Below are 20,070 nucleotides of genomic sequence, written 5' to 3' on the forward strand. Positions count from 1 at the left end.
AAAATTTTTTAATTATTGTTCTAAATCTAAAGGTAGCTAGGTGGCACGACAGATAGAGTGCTGTGTCTGGAGTCAGGAATATCTGAGTTCAAATCCAGATTCAGATATGTCTTAGCTATGTGACTCTGGGCAAGTCACTTAACCTCTGCTTGCTTCAATTTGCTAAACTGTAAAATAAAGAAAATATTAGATTTAAATATTGGTAAACTTGCTCCCTTTCTCCTTTCCCCTTTATTCTTAAATTTATATAGGTAGTTTCATCATGGGTATTCAGTAACTCTTTCCTTAGAAACATGCTCCTTTTGTAACTTAAAATACAAATACACAAATAATACTCATGAATTTGATTAAAAAGTATATATTTGTGAGGATAGCTGGGTGGTTCAGTGGACTGAGAGCCAAGCCTAGAGATGGTAGGAGCTGGGTTAAAATCTGACCCCAGACACTAGGAAGCTGTGTGACCCTGGGCAAGTCACTTAACCCCCATTGTCTATCCCTTACTGCTTTTCTGTCTTAGAAACAATATTGATTCTAAGACAGAAGATAAGTTTTTTAAAAGTGTATATGTGTACAGCACACAACTTTTTCAAAGTGGTGCTACATTGATTATTTCAATTTACCTTCTTAACATCAGTCTCTTTTTTCAGAAAGAAACAAAACTGAAACCCTAATGAATTATTCAAAGTCACAGAGCAAGTTATGAAGGAAACAAAAATTGGAACCCAAGTTTCCTGACTGTTATTCTGAAACTCTTTCTGCAATACCTTGTTAAAATATCTTCCCTGCAAACATATTCCAGGAGAGTGAAAACCCCTTAGTTAAATATATGATTCCACCTGGAATTTTCATTTTTGTTTCTATAGCCTCAGAATCTATCACTATCTGGCAAATGGAAATTACTTAATATATGTTTGTGGAACTGAGCTGCTGAAATTGAATTTTCTAGAGTAAGAACAATGTTTTAAGTTCTTCCTTCATTTAAAATGATTTACACAAAGGCTGTCAGTTCTATGGAGATCTCAATATATTCATGCTTCTATTGTTCTCGCTATATAAAAAGTCTAATCACTGCCAATTTCCATGTGATATTCTACACTTTTTTGGTTTAGAGTTAGAAATACAAACCTGATTCATATGGATAACACTCACTGATCTGTTCTTCTTGAGTTATGGGTTCCTCATCATCTGGAAGATAACGCTTGTCAATTGCTTCTTTAATCTGGTTGTTAGCTCCTTTAGGGTCTAAATCCATTGCCCAAGAGAAATTCATCAGGGCCAGATGAGTTTGACCTAGCTTCTTGTAAACCTAAAAACAAATATTGACACTACATTTTTCATTATGTTGCTGACTTCATTTATTAAGGATACAACATTTAAAAGTTATATGTTCTAAGTTGGTCAATTTGAATGTACTTTCACATTCTACATAAATTCATGCCTTTTTTCCTTTGTTATTTAATATTTTCAAATGCTATTCAAGTCAAATGGAGACTTTCCACTGGAGGATATTTTCAAACTTTTAGATTTTCATTTCCTATAATCTTAGATCTACAATACAAAATATTCTCTTTTGTTGAAGCAAAAACCACCATGCAAAAAAACATGGAGGACAAATTACTCTTACTTGATCTTGGTTTTCCATAATTTTGATTATATTCTATATCTTATGTTCCCAAAATGGAATCTTGTGAATTTTAGATGCTATGTACTTTAACCAGGAGGTATCAATGTTGCTGATCAAGAGTTCATTTTGGGCCTTAGTAATCTTAGCAACTTCTTCCAGTGTTCTCCAGCTGGGAGATTCCAAATATTATATACAAAAAACTGGAAGTAGAGGACTTTTCATGAGTGTTATCTCAACTATGAACTTACTGCTTATGCTTTTGGCTGAAGAATATTAATCTACTGCAATCATCCTTTTTAAAAAATGACCATAATGGATAGGGAGATATTTTAATGTGTACTATTTTAACCACAGCTCTTAAGTACCCTATGATGGATAGTGTTTGGGCCAATTCTAACTTCAAAGGGTCTAATTAAGAAATTATAAAACAAAATAAACAGAAAAACCCAACAAGTGGACTCTTTTGTAGTTAAAATCCAATATGCATTTTTTCGAGTGCTAGCATCTAAGGATAACAAGATTAAAAAAACAAAGACACAACAAGGTTCTTACCCTTATGAAGTTTATGATCTAATGAGGGAGGGAGGAGGAATAAACACATCATGTGCATAAATAACATAGAACATATATGGTATAAGCCAAACAAATCTGAAGTAAAATAATTTTAAACTAGGAGGTAAGAGAGAAATCATAGCAGTTCAGCTTGGTCTTATCAGAAGAGGTAAAATATGCAGAACAAATTAATTCTACCAAGCCACCATAATGCCTAGCAGTTATAAGTAGGAAAAACAATAGAGACTTCCAGAAATTCATAAAGGCAAAAGTCCAAGAAACGACCCACCCATAAAACCCATGGCGTTAGATGTCTATATAAAAACACAGAAAATATGGATAACAACCAGATTTGTTCTTAACTCGAAGAAAATTTTACGTTACAATAGTGAGATGTTTTTTATTCCAAATGTAATGGCTTTGTTGTTTCTAACTCCATATCTCTTGTATTATATCCTTATCATTTCTTGATTAGACTTCTTTAACAGTTTTAACTGGTCTTCCAGTCTCAAGTATCTCTCTTTTCTAATATATTCCTTATTTAGGCTGCTAAATGGATTTTCCTAAAGCATATATCTACCATGTCTCTCTTTACTGAAAAAAACCTCCAGTGGCTCCCTCTTACCTCTAGAGTCAACTATAAATTCCTCTGCCTAACATTTAATAAGCTCTTCACACACAAACCTGGCCCTTTCTTACTTTTATAGTTGTCTCACACATTATTCCTCTCCAGGTACTCTATGGTATTCAGTCATACTAGTCTATTTGCTGTTTTTCATACATGATGCTCTTATCTCCTCTCTATTCCTCTGCACTCGGTGGTCTGACACTAGAATGCTCTTCCTGTTTGCTACTGTCCCATGGGTTTTAAGGCTTGACTCAAGCTCATTTTCCTTCTACATGAAGCCTTTACTGATGCTCCTAGCTGCTATGCTATCTCTCCCCAAACTATCTTGTATCTATCTTGTATTCATTATGTGTTTGTGTGTACCCCTTTATGTGGCTTCTCTTGCTAGAATGTAAACTCTCTCACTAATATATTATTGGTGGAGTTGTGATCTGATCTAACCATTCTGTAGGGCAATTTAGAATCATGCCCAGAGTTAGAAAATTGCAAGCCCTTTTGATCTAGTAATACCACTACTATGTCTATGTCTCAAAAAAATAAAAAAAGGAAAGGATCTATTTGTCCAAAAATATTTATAGCTGCTCTTTTTGTGGTTGCAAAGAATTGGAAATCAAGGGGATGTCCATCAATTGGAGAATGGCTGAACAAATTGTGAGATAAGATGGTGATGGAATACAATTTTGGAGCAAGAAATGATGAACAGGATGATTTCAGAAAAACCTGCAAAGACCTACATGAACCAATGCAGAGTGAAATGAGCAGAGCCAGGAAAACATTGTGCATAATAACAGCAATACTGTACAATGATCAACTGTGAAAGACTTAGCCACTTTCAGAAATATAGTGATCCAGGACAATTCTGAAGGACTTATGACAAAGAATGCTTATCCACCTCCAGAGAAAGAACTGTTGGAGTTGAAATGCAGATCACAGAATACTATTTTTCACTTTATTTGTGTTTTTATTTTGGGGTTTTTGCTTTATGTGAATATTCTTTTAAAACAAGAATACGGAAATGTTTTGCATGATAATACATGCATAAGCCAGGTCACATAGCTTACTATTCTCCTGAAGGGAGGAAGGAAGAGAGAGAGAGAGAGAGAGAGAGAGAGAGAGAGAGAGAGAGAGAGAGAGAGAGAGAGAGAGAGAGAGAGAGAGAGAAAGAATTTGGATCTTATAACTTGAGAAAATGTATGTGGAAAACATTATTGCATATAATTGGGAAAACAAAATATCTTTAAAAAAAAAAAGTAAGTTCCCTAAGGATAAGAACTATTTCATTTTTGACTGTACTCCCAGTATTTAGGGTATTGTTTGGCACATTGTTCAGTTGTTTTTCAGTCATGTCTTGACTCTTTTGTACCTTCATTTGGGATTTTCTTGGCATCCTGGAGGGGTATGCCATGTCCTTCTTCAGCTTATCTTGCAAATGAGGAAACTAAGGCAAATAGATTAAATGACTTGCCTAGGATCACACAGCTATTATTATGATGATGATTAAAATATTTTTTTAAATTTTGAATATTTTCTCATAGTTACAAGTTTCATGTTCTTTCCCTCTCCTCCAAACCCCCTTTAGCTGCCACACAATTCCACTGGGTTTTACATGTATAATTGTTGAAGACCTAATTTCATATTATTGATAGTTGAGACTAGAGTTATCATTTAGTGTCTACATCCCCAATAATATCCCCATCAACCCATGTGTTCAAGGAGTTGTTTTTCTTCTGTGTTTCTACTCCCATAGTTCTTCCTCTGAATGTGGCTAGTTTTCTTTCTCATAAGTCCCTCAGCCTTGCTCTGGATTCTTGCATTGCTGCTGGTAGAGAAGTCCATTACATTCAATTGTACCACAGTGTATTTGTCTCTGTGTACAATGTTCTTCTGCTTCTGCTCCTTTCCTGGAGTTCATTCCAGTTCATGTGGAATTCCTATGATGATTATTATTATGTGTCTGAGACCAGATTTAAACTCAGGAAGATGAGTATTCCTGACTCCAGGCCTGGTACTCTATCTACTATACCACTTACTTGCCCTTAGCACATAATAGGAGTTTGCTAAATGCTTGCTGAATGATGTAAACCACAACCCCTACTTGTGCAACTCTGATCCTTCCGTAAATTTCCTATGGGGCTTACCCAATGTGGAGGGAACTTTCCTAGGAAGGACAGTTGGCTAAATTTTTTAGTGATTATAGATTTAACTTAAGTTCTGAAAAGTTGTGGAGCTTTCTATAATCAGGATTACTTCAAACCAAAACATTTGGAAGTCACTTTCTATAGAGGAAAGACTCTTCCCCTCTTCAATTTGAGATCTGAGCTGGATCTCTTCCCTAACAGTGGTGAATGAATACCTCTGGAGAGTGTTCCTTAAATTGTGTGCACCTCCCTTGATATGAATGTTCAGATAACTGTACAATGTTTTTTCTGTTGCTTTATCTTTCAATCAGTCTTATGTAATTTTGATATATGTAAGATAGACATTGTTGAAGTAGAAATTTTAAGATAAGAGTTTCACTCTAATGTATCAAATGTTTATTAAAAAATTACTATGCTGTAAGAAATAATGACAAATTTAGAGAAGCATGGAGAGATCTATATAAACTGATGCCAAGTGAAGTAAGCAGATGCAGGAAAGTAATATACACAATGACTACAATAATGGAACCATAAAGAACACACAAGATAAAATCAAAACTTGGTGTTAAAAAAGTACAGAAAGTATAGCCAAAGACACACTAATTCTTCATCTTTGAAGTGGTGGAAGAAAGACAAGTTGTACATCGCACATATTTTCTTTCTTTTTTTTTTTTTTGATGCTCTGATCAGTTTTTTGCTGAGATTTTTCCTCAATTTTTTTCTTTAAAATATATTATTGTTGTATGGGATAGTTGTGGTGAGAGCAGACCTTGGTGAGGGTAAGGGAAAAGATACTAAGGGAAATTATAATGCTATAAAACAAACAAAAAACAGTAATAAAAAATTTAAAAACAACAACAAGCAACAAGCACAATAAAATCTTGTATTCCTCTATATTTCTTGTCAACTTTGTGATGGTAACAATGTAGTCTTTATGGAACACTTTTCATGTCTAGAAAGGAAATGATATTCAAAAGCAATAGAAGTAATAGAAGGGATAGAGCAGCATGGTAAACACTCTTGTAAGGAAATTTAGGAAGGAGAGGAGGAAGACTTGGTAGAAACATTTGAGTGAAGATCAATGGTGGTTGGGGAAAAAAGTGAAAGTCATTGAAGAGTACTAAAAGCCACTTTGACCAAAGTGAAATATATGAAGAATTCAGAAACAAGACTGGTAATAAAGGAAGAAACAAATAATGAAGAACTTAAATTATTGGGGCACCTTTTGGAGCCCTCTCTATGAAAGCAAAGTAGCTAATAATTCATTACTTTGCTTCATTAATTCCATCCTTCAAAAATGTAATCAATGAGGGAAGATTTATTCTGAATTTGATTCTTATTAAGAAAGAACTGTTTGCTTTGGTAGAATAAGGACCTGTGAGCAAGGTGGTAACTATTTCATCTTAGGATTTGTGACAGAAAAAGAAAAGTCAGACATAATCTGACATATACTTTATATTTCAGGAAGGCAGATTTTAAAAGCTTTAGAAAAAGAATAGGCTGGGTTCCAAAGACTAACATTCTACAGAAGTCAGGAGGCATAAGAAAAATAATATTTGAAGATATAAATACATAATTCCACTGAAGAATAAATGGTGGAACTGCCTAAGACCAAAGTGAAAAAAGGGAAATCACTAACTAGAATTCAGGTTTTTAAAATTTGTTCAGAAGATGGAAGCAAGAAAAGGTTAAGAATGAATACAAAATGATTGTTATATTAAAACACTGTTAAGAATGAATTGAGGCTGATAAAAAGAAAGGTATACTTCTTGTGCCCTTTGATGGAACCAAAGAAGGGAATCTGACAAATAGGTGGCAAAGTAGATAGAGCCTGGAGTCAGGAGCTCAGATATGTACTAGTTGTGTGATCCTGGGCAAGTCACTTAATCCTGTTTGCCTGAGTTTCTTCATCTGTAAAATGAGCTGGAGAAGCAAATGGTAACCACTCCAGTATCTTTGCTAAGAAGACTCCAAAGAGTCATAAATAGTCAGATCCAACTGAAACAATGAACACCAGGAAAGAAGGAAACAGAAGAATAAGATCCTATGTCCTCTGAATCCTCTGAAGTAGGCACTTCCATAACCTAGGGTGCATGTTAAGATTATACCCAGATTTCTTCTCTATCACAAAATCTAGAATTAAATGGTTACTTCTCCTCAAGCTTCCCATCATTTCCAACCCAGCAACTAGTATATCCTTTTTTTTTTAACCCTTACCTTCCATCTTAGAATTAATACTGGGAGATGGAGAGAAAGAAAAAATTTATGAGGATTTGGGGAAACATCACAAGCTCAGTATAGTTATGGCATAATAATAATGAGGGACTTCAATTACCTAAGTTGTCTTCTAGAGCAGTCTACCAAGATAGACTATTTTATAGAGAAAGCCTCAAAGGGAAATACTGTTCTGAATCTTAACCTCATTTATAAGATATACTAGGGGAGCAGCTGGATGGCTCAGTGGATTGTGAGCCAGGCCCAGAGATGGGAAGTCCTGGGTTCAAATCCGGTCTCAGACACTTCCTAGCTGTGTGACCCTGGGCAAGTCATTCATTGTCTAGCCCTTACCACTCTTCTGCCTTAGAACCAATACACAGCCCTTACTTCTCTTCTGTCTTGGAACCAATACATAGTATTGTTGCCTTTCCTCTTTGGAGAAGTGAGCAATGAACTTCTCTCTAAAGCCTCCTTCTATAGATAGTTCAGACTTTTCCAGGTAATTTCATTTACCATCAGCAGCTCTACTTGGTTTCTCTGCTAGAAATATTCTCCCACTCCTTACAGCTTTCTTTTATGTATTACCCTCTCTTAGTAATAGTCCACTATTCTCTTCTGGCTCTCAAGACAACAGTAAGCATGTGTGTGTATATCTGGTGAAGGAAATGTACAGAGAATGAGACACAATTTACATACAATCTGAATGCCACACTGGTACCACAAGAGATATTAGAAAAAGCAAAGGAAGGCCTCCAGTGGGATGGGTCAATCCAGAATGTACAAGATGACAAGAAGGTGAAGAGAACACTCACATTAATGAAATATGAACCTTCCTGGGAAGAAGATACACATTGATGATCTATGTGTGAGGCAATAAATCACATTGTAAAGGAAGCATTTTCATATTGTACAAGGCAACCCTAATTATGCTATATTATGAGATTGTGATTTTCGGTTTAACTTCTGTCCTATCTGAAATGATTCATTTACTCTTTCAAGACAGCTGAATGGATGCTAGGAACATATCTGAGACATTTCTTTATAATCATGTTAAATATATTTAGTAAATCTCAGATGCTAAGAAGCTAGCAGTCTGGATCATGAATCTTTAAGAAATGCATTGTTTCAATATTGAATTTAGTTAACACTTAACTAATAAAGATATTTAACGAGATGCTATCATAATGAATTCTTGAGAGTCATGCTACTGGAACAGAGGCAAGCAGGGCTCTGAATGCAAACCTAATGACTTTATCTTTAATCTAAAAACAAAGCTAAGTTTGAAGTATTTATCATCACAGAATGATGGCCACAGTAACTGCTGAAGACCATCTCCTAAAATAATTTTAATGGAATAAACACCTTTGCCAATAAAATTGTTAAATTTTAAAAGAAATTAATAATCATACTGTTACACTGGGTTTATAAATGAGCAAGGACCCAGGTAACCTAAGGAAAAAAACTCATCAGAGTGAAAATAATTTTGAGGAAAATTGGTGATGAAATGCTAACTTTAGCTTATCTTTATATAAGAGAATTGTTCATGCTTTTTAATTTGATTTGTTTTTACTCATAAAATTATTAAACAATTTGCTTGTGGTCAAATACATAGCATGTGTTAGAGGTAAGACATCAGGTCCATGCTGCCTCTCAAGTAAGTGAAAGGAAATGAATTATAGGAACAAACAGTAAAACCATAATAGTTAATGTGGCCTTGGTAGACCAAGGCAAATCTAAGAAAAAGATAAATGAGAAAAAAGTCAATTATCTGCTTAGAATTTTGTATATGGTATGGTAAGAAAAAAGTATAAACAATAAAAGGCATATGAGGAAAGAATCTAAATTAAATGGAGATGAAATGATTCAATTATAAAGAATTGATAAAAAAAGGCAATCTAACAAAATAAATACCAGGTAATTCAATTTTTTAAAAGTGGAAAACCAAATGACTAACATTAAAAATGAAAAAAGAATAATGAATGAAGATAAATTACTAGAAATTGTTTTACCTAATTATATCTCAATAAACTTCATTACTTAGATGAAATAGATGAATGCTTATAAAATTACAAAATATGTATTTTAAAAGAATAAGAGAAAACAACACATTGTCAGAAAGAGAAACTGAGTAACTTATCAAGGAATTCCCAGCCAAAAATACTCCAGACCCAGAGAGATTTGTAAACCCAGATAGGTTTACAAATAAATATTAAAAAATTAATTCCAATATTACATAAATTAGGTGCAATGATAGGGAAAGAGGGGATCTTATAAAATTTCTTCTATAAATCAAATATAGTGATTTATATATATATATTTATTTTATTTTATTTTTTTTATATTTTTATATCTCCTTTGCTCCAATCCTGCAGTAATGCCCTGTTGGATATTTTGAACTGGAATATCTCATGGGTATTGCAAACTAAACATATTCAAGCATATTAGACTTTTTCCTGTCATCCAGGTTTTTAATTTCTAAGTCATAACAATAACAATAATGATAACAATAACTAGCATTTATAACTACATTTTGCAAAACCCTATGCAAATATTAACTCATTTGATCCTCACAACAACTCTGGGAGGTAAAGTGCTACATACCCATTTTAAAGATGAGGAAACTAAGGTTAAGTGACTTGCATAAGGTTACACAACTATTAAGTGCCTGAGGCTGCATTTGATTCAGGATTTCCTCTGAAACTAATCATTATCTGTATCCTGTTTTCTCCCTCATATCAAAATCAGTAGCCAAACCATGCTAATTCTACTTTAACAATCTACCCACTTCTCTCAGTCCAAAGGCATTATCTTATCAGGCTTTCAATGCCACCCAGTAGCCTAATTGGTCTCTGTGATTTAATGACCCTCTTTAATCCATTCTCTCCACTGCCACCAAAATGATTTTCCTAAAGTGTAAGTCTGATTCATACTCTCCTACTCAATAAAGTCCCCTCCGTATTAAATATGAACTCTTCAGCATTTAAAACACTTTAACCTAGTCCAAATCTTTCTTTCTAAAGTTTACATGTTACCTTCACTAATTCTATGGACTAGTAAAACTCACATATAACATACAATGGTACTTAGGATAAACTTATCACCTAAAATCTCATCACCATGTTGATACTCAACACCTCAATTCCTTCAGGTGCCTCCTGATTGGAGAGCCTGAGCAATCAATTCCTCCCAGTGCCTTCCTTTATAGAACTTTCCTTCTTTCTAGATAACTTTTCCTTTTTCAACCAGCAGCTCTGCTTGGACATCAAGGGACATCATGCCCTTTGGTGCCTTGTCTCCCTCTGCTTTTCAGCTTTCTTTTGTGTGCTGTCTTCTCCCTTTAGATTGCAAGCTTCTTGAGGGCAAGGAGTGTCTTTTTTCTAATTTGTATTTTCTAATATTGTATTTTCTAATTTGTATTCTATTTGTATTGTATTCTAATTTGTATTGTAATTGTATTTTCTAATTTGTATTCATAGTGTCCGGCACATAATAAGTACTTAATAAATATTTATTGAATTTTCCTTCCTGATTCCCACCAAGCTGCTGAAGCCTCTCTTCAAAAATTACATTATTATTATCATCTCATGCTTTATATGAGTAAGTATTGTTTATCCAATAGAATTTAAGCTCCTTGAGGACAGGGACTTTTAAAAAATATATAACCTTGTAACCTAATCTTATTGCCTGATTGGTCTTGGGCAAGGTTCTTACCTTCACTAGGCCTTATTTTCCTCATCTATGGAATAAAAACCCTAGATTAGATTATTTCAGTAGTCCATCAGTTTTGTTTTTTTTTTTAAACCCTAACTTTCTCTCTTAGTAACAACTCTAAAATACAGAAGGGTCAAGATTAGGCAAATGGGGTTAAATGACATGCCCAGGGTTATACCTCTAGGAAGCGTCTGAGGCCACATCTGAACCTGGGTCTAGGCTTGCTGCTCTATTCACTGTGCTACTTAGCTGCTCCAAAGTAGTAAAGTTCTCTAATTCTAAGCACATTTTGAATTTCTTCATGGCTAATTAGCTTCCTTGTGGTTCATGGTCAGGAAAGCCAACTATATTTAACCAACTAAGAAGGTAACCTGCAGGGGTTTCAATGAAACACTTTTCAAAGTATCAAGAGATAAAAACAAATTCTATTATCTTAAATTTTTATTGAAATCCTGATATAGGCAGGCTAGACTGGATCTTCTCATCTGAATTATCTGAATCATCACAGGTCAGATTCAGAATTACAAAGTTCAAGGTACACAGACATGCTCAATGACACTTGGATATCTTTAATCCAGACTGTTAATATCTAAGTGACTGTGGATAAGTCACAACCTCTTTGGGACTCAGTTTCTGAAGCTGTAAACCAAAGGAACTTCTTTGAACCTCCCGCCTAAGACAGGAGAACTGAATTCTAGTCTATAGCACCACCTCTCTCTCCCTGCACTGAAATATAATTCTCTTCTTCCTCTCCCACACCAATTATCCTATGGTGGATATGGTGGCTAGGATTGGCAGAAACTTTGTGAATTCAGAAGGTCTGAAGGTCCTGGTACCAATGAGGGGATTAGTCTGATGTGGCAATTACAAATGCAGGCTGTTATTAAGAGAAGTCTCTATATTGGAAAGGACTGACCCAATTCTAACTATGTAACCACTAAACAAATACTAGGAGTGGTTGCACAGTGCAATGCCAAGGTGAAATGATACTATAGCCTTGAAAAACTGCTTTATGTTCTGATGAGACTTAAATATTAACCTTCTAGTTGGTTGTACCATAGTTCATCCTCTATAAAACCATCAAAAATACAAGTATGACCATGTCTTTTCCCTCTATGCAAATTCCAGTGCCTCTCTGTTCCATGTAAAATAAACATCACAATCTGACCCTAACCTTCCTTTCTACCACTATTATACATTATTCTTTCATACATACTCCAGTCTGACCAAAGTGGCTATTTTGCCGCTTCTCAAACACACCATTACATTCCTGTCTTCATGCCTCTGTCCTTCATCTCTTTAGAACCTCCAAAGGCACAGCTCAAGGACCATCTTCTATATGAAGCCTTGCCTGATCCTCCAACCACCAATACCTTTCTCACAAAATTTACTTGTATCTCTTTTGGATAAGCCTGTATTTGTACAAAGTTCTTCTGTACTGGCTAGATGTAGTTCTTTGAGAGCAGAGTCTATTTTCATTTTTGTCTTTGTATTATGTGTCCAGCACATAATAAATAACCAGTGAATGTTTGTTGATTGAAAGTTATCATTAGAAACGTGCTTTCTATACCATAAAATGAAATATAAGTTTGAAATAATGATAATGGCGGTGATATTATTACTGAGTCTTAGTTGATAAAAGTCACTTAAGAATGCAATCAAATATCACATTCTCACACTTATTATTAAACATGTGGCCAATTTTTTTTTTAAACCCTTAACCTTCCGTCTTGGAGTCAATACTGTGTATTGGATCCAAGGCAGAAGAGTGGTAAGGGTAGGCAAGTGACTTGCCCAGGGTCACACAGCTAGGAAGTGTCTGAGGCCACATTTGAACCTAGGACCTCCCATATCTAGGCCTGGCTCTCAATCCACTGAGCTACCCAGTTGCCCCTTATGTGGCAAAATTTTTAAGACTAAGAACACACTATTATACCTTAAAGCTTCCCTTTTATAGGATTCCATATTTCTCTTCTCTTTTAAAAATTTCTGAATATAGCAAATTTCTGACAAATGAAATATATGATATAAAGGAAAATAGAAAACCCTAGTAAATATCAAACCAATGGACCAAGTAACACTCTTCTAACCAATCAATGTGCAGTTGTAATATTTCAAAATGTTGCACTAACTCTGATGAAATTTTCTTTGTATCTCTTTTCTACTGAAGTATGCCTTCCCTCTTAAAATTGCCCAGTTTTCTTTTCTGTCATTTCCTTTTCTGAGCACTTTCATCTCCAAATTAAAATTATAATTAGTAGGTTCCTGCTTATATTTTAAATTATGCATTTTCTTAGATTCCGTGGGCCTCCTCCACCTCCCAATAGATCTGTCTAATCTTCTAAAAGTATAAACTCCTTAAGGGTCAGTGCAGTCTACTTAATTTGTATTTCCCCAAACCACGTAATCCATAGCATCTTAGACTTGTTCTTTACGAAAGTTAGTTTTGTTTGTGAAAGTCTTATTTCATGATTACAGTTCGAGCCTTTACCTTTCCTATTAAGAAGTAAACGAGAGACTCTTTGGGAACAATCTGTTTCAATTCTTCAAGTTCCTGTAAAGCAGACTGAAAAAAAAAGAAAACACAATTAAATGGCAGGACAATAGATAAAATGCTACAAATTCTAGAAATTACATTTTTGTAGCTTTCTAAAATCCTCTTAAATAAAATCTCTCCAGTTGTACTTTGGTATTCTTCAGTTCTGGTTAGCAGCTATGAAAACAACACACTAATAGAGCCAACAAAGAAAAAGAAGGTACTCAACTGAAGAATATTCACAAAAGAGGAAACAAATCTTTGGTTTGTCATTTTAGTTTAAACTCCTACTGAAACTACTAGCAGTCCTGCTCTAATCTGAAATTCTCTGACTATCTTTCTTTGTAACAAAATCAAGTGCTTTGAATTCATCCCTAATTCTGAACTCAAATTAGGCTAGTGTTCCATTTTTAAAGGACAAAAGAAAGTGATAGTTCCCCTGCACGTTTTCTTTTTAAAATCCCATTCTTAAAACTTTTTCTTGGAGGTCGTTTTGAATATACTGTTAATCTTTCTGTTACATAAATATATGTTAATATTAAACTACTTGGAAAGGAAAAACAAGAAAACAAAACCAAAAAATCTTATATCTTAAGAGCTGAAGAATGAAGGAGTGACAAAAAAGTTGAAACATGAAACTGGGCTTGTATTTATACATGAGAAAATCTCAATGAAAGGCAAAGGCCAAGGACAGGGAAGGTGTGTCAAGTGGATAGTAAATGTGTCAGTGAATGGGGAAGCTTAGTTCTGGAAAGGAAGGAGCAAGTCAAGTAAAGTACCTTGCACAAAATATGCACTCAGAATACCTGTTAACAAATGAATTCAAGGAAAATAATACTTTAAAAAATACTCATCCTCAATACAATTTTAAGTTCTTTCCCTCCTCCTTTAAAGTTTAGAAAATAAGGTACCTCCTCCCATCCTCTCTCAGAGCTTCAATAGTTATATGCTGATGACATGCATACTCCAAATGTTTTAAGAATATCAGTGTTAAGAAAATAAAATGAAGTGTTCCTTAGCTTTTATAGTTTGTAAAATTATTATCAAAGACAACAACTGTGGTCATTTAAAACTAGAGTTGATGAACTCTGCATACTCCTTTTTTTTTTTAAATTTGTCTTTCTTTAGTTATTAGTGATTTAGAGCATTTTCATGTGATATTCATACCTTAGATTTCTTTCCTTGAAAACTGCCTATTTATATTCTTGGACCAATTCTCAATTGGGGAATGGTTCTTAAGACTCATAAATTTGAATTGGTTCCTTACTTATCTTGCAAATAAACCTTTTATAAGAGAAATTTGTTACTAAGATTTTTAAATAAAATGTCCTTTTCTCTTCTAATTTTAAATGCTTTGGTTTTGTTTGTGCAACAACTTTTACATTTTATTATAATAAAAATTATTAATTTTATCCTCTGCGATCCTCTTTCTTATTTAATCATGAACTTTTCCCCTGTTGATTTCCTCCCTTGTTCCTTTAAGTCATTTATGCTGAGATCTTTTAATTTAGCTCATATATCTGTTTTGAAGTTTATCTTGGTGGATACTATGAGGTTTTAGGTCTAACACTAATTTCTGCCAGATTGCTATCTAGGTTTTCTAATAGTTTTTTGGGAACTAGTGAATCTGTTAGTAACTGCTACTATGTCTGCTTTTGTATGTTATGTGCTGAATCTGTTCAATTTCCCAGTTTTTTAGCCAGCATCAAATTATTTTGAGTTATTCCTTTGCAATTTTAGTTTTAATCTGAGATGTTAAATTGATAGAATATTATCCCTTCTCCCCTGGGTTCCTTCCCAGATTTTTTGATTATTATTTTTAGTACTCCTTTTTTTGGGTAGAGTTTTTAGGGACAAGGATGCAGCCTGGCTTGGGATTTTTTTGGTGTAGGGAACTCCTGGATGAAGTAATTTGTTTAGCCCAACTAAGCTGGCATCATCTCTGGAACTTACAGTCAGACTTGCCTAGGGCGATACAGTATCAAAGGTCACACAGTCTCCATGGTTGACTCTATTTACTCTATCAAGTGAGATAGGGGCTTAAACATTTGTTGCACTGAATGATCAGTTTATTATTTTAAATGATTTTTTTGTGTACTACAAGAAGAATAACAGGTCAATGCTTCTTTAATCCTTTTCTTATTTTTAATGACTAGTTAATCTGGAGGGAAACTAAAAGAAGGATGGGCTCTATGTGCCTGTGCAATGGGATGGAAAACATCGATTTACAGGGTTGTTCAGGAATGACTGCTTGCTTCCCCTCTACTGTGGAGAGGAAGCAGAATATTGGAATATTGAGGCTTTGGAGATATAGAAAATGAGATTCAAAAGAAGAATGTGTCAGAGAAAAGTCTCTCTCTCTCTCTCTTTTTTTGGAAAATAAACATTTATTAAGTACCTACTATGTGCCATATCCTGTGTTAAGCACTTTATAATAGAGAAAAGTCTCTTGATACTAACAGTAGTTAAACCTCATCATATAAAGGGCTACTGAAATGATTATAAGACATCTGATACCTTCACATTTTAAAGGAATCCTCAACAAAAGGCCTCAATACAAATGATGCAACACTTCAGAAATAATGAGGATTTTCTTTCTTCTGCATTAGATTAAATTTTCTTTCAAATTCAAGAAGCATCTATTTGAATGTATATACCTAAGACACATGGCATTTAAGAATATCCAATAGCAAGCCCAAACCATCAAATTTTAGGTATTAAATAATAGGAAAACCACAGTTTCTTTTACATAAATCTCCTCTGACATAACCTCATATTCTGCTTTTTGTCAGTACGATAAATTTAATAAAAGCATACCTTTTGAGAACTATAGATATTTATATATGGGTAGTATTTTTTACAACATATGGTAGTAAATTTTATACATTTTAAAGTTTTGCAACCGAATGACTTGTCAAATATATCCAGCTATAAACTAAGGATATTATCATTTCAATTATCTGTGGATAAAGAAGAATTTACTATTATTGGTGAAATGTTCTAAGTTTGGGGAAATATTCTGTTGTTTTTCAATGAACACAGCCATTGGACATGTTTAAAATATATTTATGATAGATACTATGGATATTTTACTTAAGCACTCAAGGTCTGGAGATTATCATTGTTTACCAATATGAAGTACCATCACAATAATTATTATATATGGCATTCTACATTTTACAAAGTCCTTTCCTCTTAATAAACCTGTAAGATCAACAGTGCATCAATTAGCTCCATTTTACAGATGAGGAAACTGAGGTTCAGAGGGGTTATGTGACTTGACCATAATCATAGAGCTTCTAAGTGTCAAAAAACAAAAAAGGCATCCTGATTCTATTACAGGTGTTTTTCCATACATCACTTAAGTTCCTGTGAAATTCTGGTTCTACTATTCTAAGAAAATTCCATCTCCTTTGATATTAAATTTAGAGTATTACCAGTAGGTCTGGCTTATCAAGAAGAATGTTTTAATAACCATCTTGCAAAACATCTGAAAACAAAATGAAAATACACATGCAACTATGCCCCCTAGTGGATAGTAAAAAGACAAAATTGAGTCAAAAAAAAAGAGAGGCGTTGATGAATGTTTAAAATTTTAAAGAAATTAAATAGCTGACCTCTGTATAGGATACCACAGGGATCAACAGAATCTTTTAACTGAAAGATCAAGCTGAAGTATATTAATGTGGGTCTTCCATTTCTGATTCAGTCGACAGTTTCTGATTATGGGGCTAATCTGTTTTCCTAGCCTCAGGTTGATAATAGGGTCACACTGACATGCATAATACATCCTCATGCCATACAGCTAAACCATAAGTGAGTGACAGGCTTGAAATTCAGTCAAGGCTACAGGTTATTGCCTCTAAATGGCCATGTAGCCATTCCCACCACCACTGTCTATACACTACACCTAACTAAAAATTTCCAGAAAAAAATTAGAATGGCTGATTTAATCCATGAATAATATATTCATACCTGCTGCAATACCTCTCATGATACTGAAACCAAATCCTTCTAGTGGAACAATTGCAAAAGGAAGACATTTTTTGAGAAAAAAAGAAATCTTTTCTAAAGCATAAGATGAGCAATAGAAATAGAAACAGGATATGAGGCCAAAAAAAAAAACCTTAGAGGAAAAGTCTTAAGTAGAAAAAAACTAGTTAGATTTCTGAGGAAAGATAAAAATTAAGCAGAGATAGTAAGACTGGCAAATCTCTACTACTGTTGAAAGATAGTATCATCAGAGGGACAGAAGGAAAGGAGAAGCATAATGGCTGGATAAATCATAACAGAAAAAAAATATTGGTCTATTTATATTTAATTCCTAGTTAAAAATTTTTGCCTCCACTAAAATCTTCTTCCACATAGAAGCAATCTAAAATTCTTAAAGGCCAAGCTAGCTGAGTACAAACTCCATCAGGTCCTACAAGCTTGATCATGGGCTTAGTTATAAACACATCAGTCTAAATATAGGTAGGCTCAGCACCAAAGCTGGCCAAAAACCTAACAGAGCATCTCATGAAATTATTCACTAAGGGGTAGAAGTGTAATCTACATCAGTGGAAGGTTTGCTAACAGATGAAATCATGGGTTCTTGAGGTGTGATACTTTAATGCCTATATGTAGCAAATTCTTTTCAGTAACATCTACTATTGTGGGACACAAGAAAAACCAATGGAACAAGAACAGGATGGAAACAAACTTCTAGGGAGAGATTCAATTAAAATGGAGGTCTTCTTTTCTACCTGTGCACTGAGAATTTTCAGTAAGAAACCTAATATGAATTCCCTTGACTAGTAGTCTCAACTTCTGGTTGTTTTTGACAGACTGAATCAAGAACCTCCCCCTACCCCCCCAATTTGTTTTATCTTAAGACTCTTCCTAATTTTTCCTGTTCCCTTCCTCTTGACCCTTGTTTCTCTTTTCATTATAACTTATATCAAATTTATACCTTCATTTTAGTTCCTCCTCCAAATAGAAGAGAGTAGAATGGAAGAAAAGATATACTCCATTGTTACTTATACATTTATTTCAATGCTTAAGATTGTGGTTCACACCTACCTTACCTGCTTTAAGAAGGTCAGTACCTTAAGAACAAAACTATGTTTTATCAACTTTTAAAGATCTGTGAGTGCTTCAAAAAATGAACCATTAAAAATTAAATATAAAAATATTGTTCATGAAACAAAACGTCCAATGTTAAGGACTGGGGAAAAAGCAATCTTACAGTTCAAACAGAAGTTGAAGTCTAACTTACTTAAACTTTGAGATTATAAAAAGAAAACAAGACTCAAATCACAGAAGATCTGGCCTAGAAAACAATACTATCCAAAGGAGGGCCCCACATACCAACTAACCAATCAATTAATCAATTAATACTTACACTAACTTTTATACATTATTTTATACTGTTGATTAACTTACCTTATATTTTTCATTTGCAAATAAAACCGAGGCTCTGTGGAATTTGCATAGAGGGTTCTTGGGATCAATAATGATGGCTTTGTTTAAGGTATCCAAAGCCTTTTCAGATTTTTTCAGTGCATGCTGAACCTATAAGAAGTATTAACAGAGAACATAGTTTTATGCTTCTTTTTGATTTTCAAAAGGAGATAGTTAAAATGTAGAGCCAAACTAAGTCTAATATACATGTAGTTAGAATGGAGCTACTTTGTACTATTTAGTCAGTGTTTAGATGTTATTCAGCTGGCTACTTACAGAATTTCTAAGTATTCAGATTATATTTGCACCAAGGACTAAGATTATGCCTGGGGGGCAAGCATCTGTTATGTTAAGACTGTGCAAAAAAGTGACATTCTTTTCTTTTCACCATTCAAAAGCCCAAATTTTACTATCTTTCTATTCTAAAATAATGAATATGAATTATGTATATATGAAACATTACCTGATGTGCAACAAGTTTTCCAAAATAAAAAATAGCACAATTTCCTTGACCTTCCCCTAAAATGGCTAGTATCATCTTTGCCATATCTCCTGGAGTCTCCACTAAGAATTGTGGGTTGTAGATCAAAATATTCCATAGGCAAGTGAATTGGGAAATGCCAACATATATAATTGTTCTATTTCAGTAACCATGAGCATTTAAATTGCATTATCGTCCAGAAGGTTTTAAAAATCAGTAATGGCTGACATTTATATGGTATTTTCCCATTTATAAAGTACTTTCTTCGCAATTCTGTGAGGTACGAGGACAGCTAAGTAGATTGAGAACCAGCGCTAGAGATGAGAGGTCCTGGGTTCAAATGTGGCCTCAGACACTTCTTAGCTGTGTGATCCTAGGCAAGTACCTTAATCTTTATGGTCTAGCCCTTACCACTCTTCTGCCTTGGAACCAATACACAGTATAGATTCCCAGGCAGATGGTAAAGGTTTAAAAAAAATTCTATAAAGTAGAAGTATTAGCTACATTTTAAGGAAAAAAAAAAACAAAACCTAAGAGAAATTAGGTGACTTGGTCATGGTGACATTGATAATAATACCAGAGCTGGGACTTGAACTCGGGTCTTCTGACTTCAAATCCAAGCTCTTTCCATTACTGAAATGTGGAGGTTATTCTCCCAAAGAAGTAAACTGAATCAATGAGAAAGGAATCAGTGGATTTCTGTATCACCCCTGGAACTTGCATAGGGTTCTGTAAAAAGCA

General features: G+C 34.2%; 1 protein-coding gene across 1 annotated transcript in view; it reads right to left on the reverse strand.

Moving 5' to 3' along the window:
* Positions 1–20,070, reverse strand: part of CDC27 (cell division cycle 27) — a 63,569-nt gene that overhangs the window by 2,891 nt on the left and 40,608 nt on the right. Inside the window, exons 14-16 of the mRNA XM_044673081.1 lie at positions 18,831–18,959; positions 13,362–13,436; positions 1,150–1,306 (exon numbers count right to left, since the gene is read on the reverse strand). Coding sequence (XP_044529016.1) covers positions 1,150–1,306; positions 13,362–13,436; positions 18,831–18,959 — 361 coding nt within the window. The remainder of the gene's footprint in view (positions 1–1,149; positions 1,307–13,361; positions 13,437–18,830; positions 18,960–20,070) is intronic.

This window comes from Gracilinanus agilis, chromosome 4 (genome assembly GCF_016433145.1).
Source record: "Gracilinanus agilis isolate LMUSP501 chromosome 4, AgileGrace, whole genome shotgun sequence".
NCBI classification, from domain to species: domain Eukaryota; kingdom Metazoa; phylum Chordata; class Mammalia; order Didelphimorphia; family Didelphidae; genus Gracilinanus; species Gracilinanus agilis.